The sequence below is a fragment of the Patella vulgata genome, chromosome 1 (genome assembly GCF_932274485.2).
Source record: "Patella vulgata chromosome 1, xgPatVulg1.2, whole genome shotgun sequence".
In the NCBI taxonomy this organism is placed as follows: domain Eukaryota; kingdom Metazoa; phylum Mollusca; class Gastropoda; family Patellidae; genus Patella; species Patella vulgata.
Window position 1 is genome coordinate 89,018,940 of NC_065879.2, and position 13,009 is coordinate 89,031,948.

The 13,009-nt window shown below is 40.5% G+C and overlaps 1 protein-coding gene across 2 annotated transcripts; it reads right to left on the reverse strand.

Moving 5' to 3' along the window:
- Positions 1-687: 687 nt before the first annotated feature.
- Positions 688-10,911, reverse strand: LOC126812429 (uncharacterized). Of its 2 annotated transcripts, none has more exons than XM_050538858.1 (6): positions 10,773-10,911; positions 7,052-7,246; positions 6,201-6,324; positions 5,757-5,948; positions 3,130-3,297; positions 688-2,805 (listed from the first exon to the last, which is right to left on the reverse strand). In XM_050538858.1, the coding sequence occupies exons 2-6, from the start codon at positions 7,199-7,201 to the stop codon at positions 2,153-2,155; spliced, it is 1,287 nt and encodes a 428-aa protein (XP_050394815.1). In that variant the 5' UTR covers positions 7,202-7,246; positions 10,773-10,911; the 3' UTR covers positions 688-2,152. The 2 variants fall into 2 exon arrangements, with proteins under 2 accessions (XP_050394815.1, XP_050394895.1); XM_050538938.2 differs by lacking the exon at positions 10,773-10,911 and adding an exon at positions 10,636-10,748.
- Between the last annotated feature and the right edge of the window lie 2,098 nt (positions 10,912-13,009).

The window sequence follows — 13,009 nt, forward strand, 5'->3', positions numbered from 1 at the left end:
GTTGTAGAAACGTTCATAGTAAACACCTCATCGATCAAGGGACCACCTCGATTGGGAGCCAGCGCCTTAACCGCTGAGCCACCGTCTCTCAATAAGTGAAATGAAATGAAGTAGGGTTTAAAGTCATACTGTTCTGCTCCGAATTGGGCTAATGAAAACTGCTATGAGGGAAATTTTGCCCGGACAGCGGCACTACGGTATACTATTATGTCGAATTCCAACTGTCAAGTGATCAAAACTGACACAGTTATATGGGACAACAATCACTGGTTTATTATACACAAGTACAACGTTTCGATAAGTATTCTGTTATCGTTATAACGATAAGAGAATACTTATCGAAACGTTGTGCTTGTGTATAATAAACCAGTGATTGTTGTCCCATATAACTGTGTCAGTTTTGTTATGTTTCCAATTGCTATATGCCACTAAAGGATTATGTCAAGTGATCTTTTACGTGCACGCCAATGTGTTTTTCGTCCCATTCGAACGACTAGACAGCTATGATTGTCAGGCCCTCTGGCCTGCATAGCTGACAAGGGTGAACCACGCCGGAAAATCTGGGTGAATTTTCTCGGCCAATGCAGAGATCGAACACCCGACCTCCAGGCTAGTGAGCCAGCGTTTTACCCACTTAGCCACCGTGACCCCCTGTCTCTCACTAAAATAAATATCAAATTATGTAGATTAAGTTTAATGTTTATTTATATTTGAATAAATATGAAAATAAAAATGAAATATCAATCTATATTTTGAAATAAAATGTGCAAATATAATTTACAAAAATCTAGCAATTCATTGTTCGCTTCGTTCTGAACACATTGCACTGCCTTCATCCGAGAACTGCGCATAAAAAACATGATGTCATCACTCTGACGCTTTTGACCTCCACATAAAAACATGACGACATGCCTAAGGAAAACATAAACATACGAAAGATAAGTTATCCTGCCAAACCCCGTTTATAAAGGCGATATAGTACTTAGTTTTAACACGAATAAATGAAATGAATTGGTGTTTAGAGTCCCACTTTTTTTTGCATCGGCTGAAGCCGGTTGTAAATGGTTCAGTTTTATTTCAATGATTCGCTTGCGAGTAGGGGTCTTTAGTAGTGGGAGGAAACCGGAGGGCCCGAAGAAAACCACGAGGGTGGTGTTGTAAATTGGGAAAATAACTACTTTTCATTAGGACATGCATCGTATAAATTACATCCGAAGCAGACAATTTATTGAGACGAATGATCATTTATTATTTCCATTTGTTAAATTTTCTCTACACTTGCGTCACATATATCTTTAAATTAGTTTGAGCTCCGTCAAGGTACTGAATCCAGTCATGAAAGACAGAATCCGGTCATGAACGTTTAATTATGGTGACCAGAAGAGAAGAAGCGAACGCGAGTGGTACATAAACTCAGTATGTTACAGGGTTTAAATATTTAAACATAAACAAACGACCTGTGGCTAATTATAGTACCCATTACTATTGAATACACAAACCCAACGGGGGGGGGGGGGGTGGATGGCCGAATGGTTAGCACGTGCACGCTGTATCATAAAGTCTGTCAAATGGCGTGGTTTTACGTGACAAGGAGTAGGGTGGCCTGTCCAACCTCGTGGGTTTTCTCCGGGTCCTCCGGTTTCCTCCCACTGTTAAAGACCCCTACGCGTAAGCGAATTATTGAAATAAAATTGTACCATATGTTGGTCCCGAAATGACCTAGTTTGTGTCGAATGGACGTTAAACCACGTCATTTCTAAAGTCGGTACGACAAAACATAGTCTCAATTATCCATTTTTGGATTTAATCATCAATGACCGTGAGCAGCAGATCGAAACCAGTGAAAATCCGGCACATAAGATGCCATCGAGAGTTGATTAATGTCTTCTGATGTTAATAAATGTCTAATTAATAATTTATATAACATTTCAAGCCTAAAGAACGACCTGCAATAGGCAGATTCAGCTCTTGCATAATGTATGTATGTTTAATGAGTACAGCCTGATTACTAACAATTTTAACTCACTAATAAAAACTGTGTCTATAAAATGACCATTTCATCATTGATAAAAGTTTTTGTTCTCTTGTCAAGGGTATCAATATTACTGTAAGATTGTTGTTCAATAGTCAATAATATGAAGTTTACAGTATCTTATTGGGGTTTGTATCCAGTTCTGGCATATTTCATAAGCTTAATGGCTTCATAACCCTTCATCTGGAAATCATCTTTGAGAATCTCTTCCGACAGATCCAACAGAAGATCCCCACTCATCTGAGCTTCTTCAAACGCGTCAGCATATTTACTTAACTTCAGTGTCTCGAGACTCTCGGTTAGCTGTTTGATGGTGAAACCTTTCACGTGCTCAGTCACAGATTGTGGCTGCGGAACTTCCGTCTCTTCCGGGGCCTGCTGAGACGACTGTGATGGTGATTTCTCTAACGGTTTGACCATAGCTCGTGGATTATTAGAGTTGACATACGTAATATTATCTCTCGAGATTTTGGGTTTCGGATTTTCAGTAATCGAAGGGATGTTTCGGACAGGAATGGGAGGAGGTGTCATATCGTCCACGGCAGGAACGATAACTCTAGAATAAACAGTGCCATCAGACATTTCGTACGTATCGCCATCTGTTGGTTGTTTCTTCTCAAGCTGGGTCAGAAGATCTTTGACGTTTGGCATCGGAGCCGAGCATTTCCGTTTTTGATTAGTTGGGCGGTATTTGATAAAGTGGGTGGGTTCGATGTAATCATAGACATTTTCGGTCGATCTTGACAAAAGGTCCGGTGAATACACAGCAATATCTGAAAAATATTTTATTTGGAAATGTAACTGAAATGAAATGGGGTCTGTAATGTCCTACTGTTCTACAGGGACTGGCCTAATGAAGGCGGGTATACATCAAGCTGTATGCAATGGGTGGGATTTTGCCAGGACAGCAGGGAATCGAAATCACACCAGTACAAACAATGACAGTCAACAAGGTATCGAGCACGAGACCTCTAGGTTAGATAGCCAACGCCCAACGCACTGAGTCACCGTGACACCCCATAGGCGTGACACCCCATGGGCGTGGCTCTCATCCATAAATTATTTCGTGGGCGTGGTATAAACGAATCTTTGATTACCTGTATTACCGCCGGCTACTTCATAAGAAATATCGTTCACCGCTTCATCCATTTCTCGTTGAAACGTGGAAAATACTGACCGCGGTTGGCCTTCAATGCCTGATACAACCGCCACGACCAGGTTCTGGAGATAGATGGGGACGTATAGAATCTCTCTATCTAACTGACCTAAAATAAAATGAAATGAAATGGGGTTTAACGTCCTACTCTTCTGCACCTAACCTGGGCTAATTGAAGACGGGCATACGCCATACAGTGTGCTATGAGGGAAATTTTGCCCGGGCAGGGGCGCTACGGCCTACTCATATCGAATTCCAACTGCCAAGGGATCTTTTACGTGCACGCCAATGTGTACACGGGACCTCGGTTTTTCTTCCCATCCGAACGACTAGGCAGCTGTCCTTGTCAGGCCCTCCTTTCTGCATCACTGACAAGGGGAAACCACGCCGGAAAATCGAGATGAACTTTCTCGGCCAATGCAGGGATCGAACACCCGACCTCCAGGCTAGCGAGCCAGCGCCTTACCCACTTAGCCACGTGATCCCCGACCTAAAATAAAACCAAAGATCTCACTCTATCTCTCCCGTCAAAAGGCAACACCTAGTAACTCACATTCTTTCTTATTTTGAGAAAACAAAGGAAAATGTAATGAATGAATATTAAACCCCAGCTTATGCATTCATTTGACTATTTAGTTACTAGGTTTTTCTGTGGCATACTAGGCAAATGAAGGAAGTTGCTAGGTTGTGTCATGGGTGTAACTGCTTACAAAATCAAAAGATTGGAATATCAAGTACAACAACAGGAAGCACATACCCCAGTAACTACAAATTTGGTCCTATCTCAATTTTGATAAAAAAAAGTGAGTTACTAGGTTTTGACTTTTGACGGGAGATTATTCTGGAGATAGATAGGGAAGTACAGAATCTCTCTATCTAATTGACCTAAAATAAAACCAAACAATTTATCTCACTCTGTCAAATCTGATTAATACAAATCTATATTTCATTTTTATGTACTTTCGATGGCCTCTACTACACGAAGATCTGACAGGTTGTAGTGAAAGGTCGCGTCAGAGGTCATACGAGCGGCTTTTGACTTTATGTCGTCAGACATTTGATTAGCCAATCAGTGTTGATGTGTCTAGTGGGTTACCCACAGTTCCGTGCACTTCACGTCAAACACTCGCCGTAACAGATCGTTTCGGTGGCTAATCCCTCCCATCATCAAGAACTCTTCCAGGTCCCAGTGTAGTAAAGACAAGTAAAACTATAAAAAACGAAACGAAATAGGGTTCGTTTTTTTTTAATCAGACTGAACTTTATCAAATCCCGAGGGAACATCGGAAATAAATGAAATAAATTAGGATTTGACTTTTTTGCACCATCCATGACATGGGAAATGGACAGTGGCGTTTTTCGCTTGCTTCTTATCGAATTCTAAATTTCAGTGATTCATTTCTGTGCAAACCAAGGTTTACAAGGGATCTCCACCATACATGACTTACAAATGGAAATGAAATGGAATTGGGTTTAGCGTCCTAATGTTCTGCACAGATCCCCCGTCCACTTACAAATGGACAACACAGTGAAAGTTGTCAAGGTACTTGTACTTGTTTCCCTAACATGAAATGAAATGAAATGAAATGGGGTTTAACGTCCTACTGTTTTGCTCCTAACTGGGCTAATGAAGACGGGCATACGCCATACAGTGTGCTATGAGGGAAATTTTGCCCGGACAGCGGCACTATGGCCTACTCTTATATCGAATTCCAACTGTCAAGGGATCTTTTACGTGCACGCCAATGTGTACACGGGACCTCGGTTTTTCGTCTCATCCGAATGACTAGACAGCTGTCCTTGTCAGGCCCTCCGTGTTTCCCTAACAAGCGCTTTACTCACTGGAACATGGTGGATACTGAAATCTGGTACAAGTGATATGCGATGTGGATCAGGACAAAAATAGAAAATGGATTGAAATATGCCAATAGGGTCGGAGAACTATTTTCCCAAATCTCTGAATGCCCTAATCGGGCCCGGAGCCACGGGGTTGGGGGGGGGGGTCTTAGCCCCCACAAAAATCGAATTAGCCCCCCCGAAATATTTTGCCAACAATAATGATTTCTTAGGAGCGTTCTTAGCCGGCCATATTCTCAGCCCCTCCAAAAAATTCCGTAGCCCCACCAAATTTTAAGAGCTGGCTACAGGCCCGCCCCTGACCCAAGAAAAGAAAGGCATGTGACCTCATTGTCGTCACGAAACTGGCATACCACGAGCGGTAGGATTAAAATGGTAGCTTTTTTGATTTCTCAAATAAATGGGGAATGGTGTTCTAGAAAGCTACTGACCTTCATTGATACTATTAGCTAGTAGATATACTGATCTTCATTGATACTATTAGCTAATAGATATACTGACCTTCATTGATACTATTAACTAGTAGATATACTGACCTTCATTGATATTATTAGCTAATAGATATACTGACCTTCATTGATACTATTAACAAATAGATAGACTGACCTTCATTGATACTATTAGCTAGTAGATATACTGACCTTCATTGATACTGTTAGCTAATAGATATACCGACTTTCATTGATACTGTTAGCTAGTAGATATACTGACCTTCATTGATACTATTAGCTAGTAGATATGTTTCATCGTAAAAATTTGTAAGATGTAAAGTACCAATGGTCTCTATCTGTTTTATGGACTCGCCAATATGTAGCGAATATCCTGGTGGTGGTAAACATAACTCTATCCTGACAGGCAGGGTGTTCTGGTCTATAATATCACGTAGGCTCTGTTCTCGGCCAGCTGAAATGACACGACTCTGTTACAAATCATGATATTAGAACTAAATGAAGAGAGTCTTAAGAGCGGTTTCAAGATGAAGAATTATAAAGCTGCTTAACTGATGAAATTTGCCAGAACAGGACACGTACGGCAAGAGAGAGAGAGAAAGAGAGGGAGAGAGGGAGAGAGAGAGAAAGAGAGGGAGAGAGACAGGGAGAGAGAGAGAGGGGGTTTAACGTCCAATCGACCTATTATACTATTCGTTTCTCTTACCTTTCTTTTGAGTTCTAGCAACCCGGAATTTAATTGGATAGTTCACAGGGAAACTAAGATGGCGCCCATGTGTATCCCTAGCAACCACTCGACGTTGCTTAGAATAGGAGTGGATTCTCATTACCTTAAAGGAAAAATAACGGCACTTTTAATGTGGCTATAACAGATTTATTGATGAATTCAAAGCTCATATACAGTGGTGTAATTTTAGGTGCACACTGTATGGCGTATGAGCGTCTTCATTGGGCCCGTCGGAGTAGAACAGTAGGACGTTAAACCCCATTTCATTTCATTTCATTTCTATGATGAATAATTGGCTTGTCACGTGATAAGGCCAGTCAGAGTAGAACAGCAGGACGTTAATCACGATGTCATTTCATTTCTATGATGAATAATTGCTTGTCACGTGATTAGATTTATCTATTAAAGTAGAAATGACGTCACTGAGAAAGATGTCCAACCAATTCTATCATAGTCTGTGGTCTGTGATAATAATTATTTTCAAGCCTTGATGTCCGACATTTTTTTCAAACAGACATTCTTAATGTTTCCTGGATAAGCAGGTCTATAAACTTATATAATTATTGTAGTCACGTAGAGCAGGTCACGTGCCACAAGTTACTATAACGTCTATCAAACATGCACTACGGTGTATCTGGGAGGCTAGATATATTTTTTAAGGCCAACTCAAGATTTCGTCAAGGTCGCTGTGATGTAAATAAGATAAGGGCACGTGATTGTTGGCGAGATTGTGGTGACCTTTGAACAAACTTGAAGTTGGCCTTATGAAGTAGATCTAACCGTATCTGGAACGCTTCTTTTAATATAAAGATAATAAAGTTAGTACTCACGTGACCAGTAGAATATGTATCTATATCAATATCACCATAGTGACCCTGCTTCACCTGTATTATAACAGGCAGACGATGGGCAAATTTCTCATAAACATTTCGTATTGACAACGCTTCACTGTTTAATTCAAATTTTATTTCAGTCGCCATCTTGGTTATTCAGTCATCAACTTCCTGTATCGTTGTGGTTGAATCCTGGGAATTGAAATGTAATGAATGAATGCAATAGGGAGCGTTCCTTTAAAACGTAGACGGAGGGCCTGACAAGGACAGCTGTCTAGTCTTTCGGATGGTACGAAAAAGTGAGGTCACGTGTACACATTGCCGTGCACGTAAAAGATCCCTTTGCAGTTGGAGTTCGATATGAATAGGCCGTAGTGCCGCTGTCCGGACAAAATTCCCCTCATAGCACACTGTATAGCATATGCCCGTCTTCATTAGCCCAGTATAGGAGCAGAACGGTACAACGTTAAAACCCATTCCATTTCATTTCATTTAAAACTCAGCGGAAACAGAGGACGTTGTCATGCCAACTATTCACCCATATTATATTATAGATTATAAAGATACATTATGTAAGATTTAGATAGATAACTGTTCGAAAATAGATAAAATGAATAATTTGAAAATTTCATTCAAATTACTCTATTGATTATGTCCTGGATAAGTTAATTAATGTCTAATTAATAATTTAGATAATATTTCAGGCCTAAAACAGACCTGCAATTGGCAGATTTAGCTCTTGCATAATGGTATGTTTAATACAGAAATAACGCCTGCTTAGCGAGTCGAAATAATTTGGACTGCCCCCCCCCCCCCACAAAGCCCCCCCCCCCCTGTCCCTTTAATATTAGTCCTTATATAGATTTTAATACTGAAAATAATCCAGATTATCCAGATTCTAGCATTTTTAACACGAAAACTATCAAAAAAATCCCGATAATACTAAACGGATGTGAAACTTTCTTTTTCGGAAAAACGAAAAGCACTGAATATTAGGAGGGGGATTGGATGGCCGAATGGTTAGCGCATGCGCGTAGTATCATAAGGTCTGTCATTGAGTCAACTGGCGTGGTGTCGATTCGCCGATTGTACGTGACAAGGAGTGACGTCCAACCTCGTGGGTTTCCTCCAACTGCTAAAGACCGCTACGCGCAAGCGAATTATTGAAGTAGTTTGTGTCGAGTGGACGTTAAACCCCATCTCTCTCTCTCTCTCTCTCTCTCTCTCTCTCCCCGAATATTAGGAAAGAATTATTAAAATGTACTTCCTTAACACGTTTATACTTAATAAGATCACTGAAACTTCCTTGTTAGTTATTAGGAGTGGAGTATGAGAGGAACGTCATTTTATGTTGCTTTTGGGGGCCACAGTGACTCAGTGAGTAATACGTTGGTTCGCTAACCCGGAGGACCCGTGTTCGATCCCTGTGTTCACTGAGAAAAGTTAATTGGGATTTTCTGGCGAGGTTTTCATCTCGTGACCTTGGGAAAATCTGCAATGGCCTTCGTAAATAGATCTGACCGTTCGATGAAGATTAGAAGGAACACCGCTGTCCTAGCAAAATCCCCCTCAGCACATTGCATGACGTATGTCCATCTTCAATAGCCCAATTATTGTACATTTTCCAAAACGTGATAAGGGGTTGGCCGAATGGTTAACGCGTGCGCGTTGAATCAGAAAGTCTATCATTAAGTTAAGTGGAGTGGTTTCAATTACCCGGTTGTACGTGTGATAAGGAGCAGGGTCACCTGTTCAACCTCGTGGGTTTTCTCTGGGTCTCCCGGAGTACTCCCATTATCAAATTGAAAGAAAAAAATTAACCATATGTTAGTCCCGAAAGGACCTGTTTTGGTGTTGAGTTAAGTGGATGTTAACCCATTCTCTCTCTCTTTCTCTCTCTCTCTCTCTCTCTGCCCACAACCCCTACGCGCTACTATAATATTAGAAGGTATTGGTTAATATCGCCTCGTTGTAATATAGGCTGGATTAAACAACGAGACTATTATTAGATCGTGACCCACGCTTTCTTATAACGAAATTGTATTCGCATTACAAATACTGAATGCTTTCTTGTGTAACTTCAAATCGGTTTGAATGAAAACATATATAATATAATAGACGTCCAGAATAGATCATTCATTATGTATCGCACAATACAAGTGTGTACATTAGCCATTATATAAGTGTTAACGAATACGCATAATTGTCGTAGAAAATATATATATATATATAGAGAGAGAGAGAAATGGAGTTTAACGTCCACTAGACACAAACTAGGTCATTTCGGGAATAACAATGGTTTAATCTTATTTCAATAATTCGCTTGCGTGTAGGGGTCTTTAGCAGTGGGAGGAAACCGGAGGACCCGGAGAAAACCCACGAGGTTGGACAAGCGACCCTACTCCTTGTCACGTACAAAAGGGGTTCGAAACCACGCCAGTTGACTCAATGACAGGCTTAATGATACAGCGCGCACTTGCTAACCAATCGGCCATCCAACCCCCCTCCATGTAAAGCGATATCTCCTTAGATTATGAAATTTATCACACAAGTGATATCTACTGTAGAATGTATTATTGGGTGATAAATATATTTCTATACATCATAACAAATTAGATAACCTACATCTAGTGCATCGCTATAAAAGTGTAATATTGTCGTGTATAAAACGACTATATATACATACCATCACTCGTCATAGAATATAAGTTTATATAGGCCTATAAGGATATATACAAAGTTTAGTATATTGTTGTGTATTAAACGACTATATACATACCATAGAATATAACTTACTATAGGCCTATAAGGATATAAACCAAATTTAGTATATTGTGTATTAAACGTAGTGTATGGTACGCCCGTCTTCATTAGGTCGGTTCAGTTCATTCATTCTTGTATAAATATAATCCCTTATGAGCTACAGCGCACCTGTTGACACCCTCGCACTTCTGCCCATAAACTTTATAACGTATTGAGGAGGTGGGGTGGGGCGGCCGGGTGTTGGGGGGGGGGATATATCAGGGAGACTATTATAAATCTAAAGCAGATGATAACGTACGAGTAAGGCATTGGACAAATAAATCTACACAGTAAACAAGATGTCACAGTTGAATTAAGACGATATTAATGTATATTTATCCTAAGCGAGAGAGAGACACAGAGAGAGAGAGAGAGAGACAGAGAGGGAACTTAATGTCCATTCGACACAAACTAGGCCATTTCGGGAGTAACATATTGCTCAATCTGATTTCGTCCGGGGGGCGGGGGGCAAAATTGGATGGCCTAAAACATCCACGGGGGTATTACTGATATCACATACTATGGGGGGGGGGGGGTTGCGCGGCGACGAAGCGTGATTTGCCCGGGACCCAGGTTTAATTCACCCGGTTGGGCAGGCAACCCTACTCCTTGTCAGGGCGGGGCAATATAAACCACGCCACTGGACTCAATGACAGACCATGTGATCTATCGCACACGCATTCAACTATTCAGTCAACCCTCGCCGGAAACTAACCCCCACTTCTGATCTGTGCTATGCTGTTTTTAACTTAACGAAAAGAAGTATCAAGCATACTCACAATATGTTGAATCTAATATTGGTTTAAATAATATACGCGGCTACCTGAATACATCCATATTTAACTCAATACGCATGACAAACAGGGTTTTAAACCCACATTTCTGATTATCGAAAAGAAAACTAAAACATACTCACAATATGTTGAGTTTAGTGTCTGTTAAAATTAATCCTTGTAAGACATGCCGCTACCTGAATACGTCCATATTCAACCATACGTATAACAGGTAAAGTGTCGGGTTTAATATCATTTTATAATGATATACTTCCTCTTTGCTTGAATACCTGAACTTTAAACAACAATAATATCACAGGTGAAGGATCTAGTTTAAAGCGACAACGCGTCTGATATCACAGGTGAAGTCTTTAGCTTAAAGCGACAACGCGTCTAATATCTCAGGTGAATACTTTTGCTTAAAGCGACAACGCGTTTAATATCTCAAGTGAAGTCTTTAGCTGAAAGCCACAACGCGTCTAGTCTATACAAATGAAATGGAATGGGGTTTAACGTCCTAGTGTTTTGCCTCGACTGGGCTAATGAAGACGGGCATACGCCATACAGTTTGCTATGAGGGAAATTTTGCCCGGTCAGCGGCGCTACGGCCCACTCTTATATCAAATTCATACTGTCAAGTGATCTTTTAGGTGCACTCCAATGTGTACACGGGGCGAATTAGGGCCGGGCGAAGTTGGGTTCCTGGCGAATTTGGGCTTCGTGGTATCGAATTAACTGTTGCTCTCCCTACTTTTCTGCACCTACCGGGATAAACAAGACGGGTATTCGTCATACAGTATTATATGAGGGACATTGTGCCCAGGCAGCAATTGAATTCCAACTAATTTAAAGCGGCAATACGTCTATATATATATATATATACTGAATAAAATGGGGTTTAACGTCCTAGTGTTCTGTACCGACATCCTAGTTAGTCAGCCACCTCCTTCCTCATTGAGTCGGGGGTTGGGTGGCCGAATGGTTAACGCGTGCACGTTGCATCAGAAAGGCTGTCATTGAGCCAAGTGGCGTGGTTCCGATTCCTCGCATGTACGTGGCAAGGAGTAACATCGCCTTTCCAACCCCTTGGGTTTTCGCAGGATACTCCGGTTTCCTCCCACTGCTAAAGATCCCTACGCACAAGCGAATTAATTAAATAAAATTGAATCGCATGTTACTCTCTCTCTCTCTCTCTCTCTCTCTCTCTCTCTCTCCCTCTCTCTTTATTAGCCCGGGAGCAGAGCAGTGAGACTTTAAACCCCTTTTCATTTCATTATTATTTTATTCTATCACAATATGGGTACTTTAAGTTACATACAAATACCGGACGTAGATGTTTTATAAAAATAGTAATAAAAAATATGGCTACTTTAAGTTACATACAAAACCCGGACGTAGATGTTTTATATTTAAATTAATGGCTACAGAAATATGGCTACAGTAAGTTACATAGAAAAACTGGACGTGGATGTTTGTATCTTTGTTTTATAAATCCAAAAACATTATTGCTACTTTAAGATTTGAAACTTCCCCTTTGCTCGCGTTCTACCTGTCCCGTGAGATATTAAAAAAAACTGTAATACAACACCACATTAGAGGTCGTTACGGATTCAGTTCACACGACAGTGACAATAACTGAGATGAAATGTAGTGTAACGCTATACTCACTGTTCTGAAGTAGCTGGGCTAATGCAGAAGTGCATACGCCATACAGTGCGCTATGAGGATGGTTTTTGACTAGACAGGGGCGCTACGGTCTACTCTTACAACTGCCATGTGTAAACGGGATCTCGGTGTTTCGTCCCACCCACTGCACCATTGACAATGCAAAATAAAAAAAATCCAATTCGTAGTAGGAAACACAATAATGTGGCTCGTCTTCAGAAACAAAAATACCAGAAGTACCACCCAAGGAAGACCATCAGCGCCACCAACACCAAAAAACACTGAAATCGCTTTTGTATATAAATCTAATGTATTGTATGTATTTTTAATAAAACTAGGAAATATCACGAACTAACTTTTCATCATTCTAGGTCAGTGCTTATGCGAGATTTAACCTCTCCCCCAAATTCTTAAACCTAACCCTAACCCTTTTTAGAAGACTGAACTTGGATCTAATTTAACGTTTACCCCTCTTAAAACGGTTAGGGTTAGGGTTCGGGTAAGTATTCCCCAAAATACTCATTTATAAAAAGTAGTTATTTCCAATAAAATTTCGTCTTTTTGGTATATAGAGTTTAGTGGTATATATATTACTTTTCGGCGAGATACGATCAGTGAAAAACGTCATAGGCAATACGATATATGTTCTATGAGGGGCACTCAGTGTTATTCTTTACATTTTATTACATATTTTGTTGACATTCATTGTTGGGTT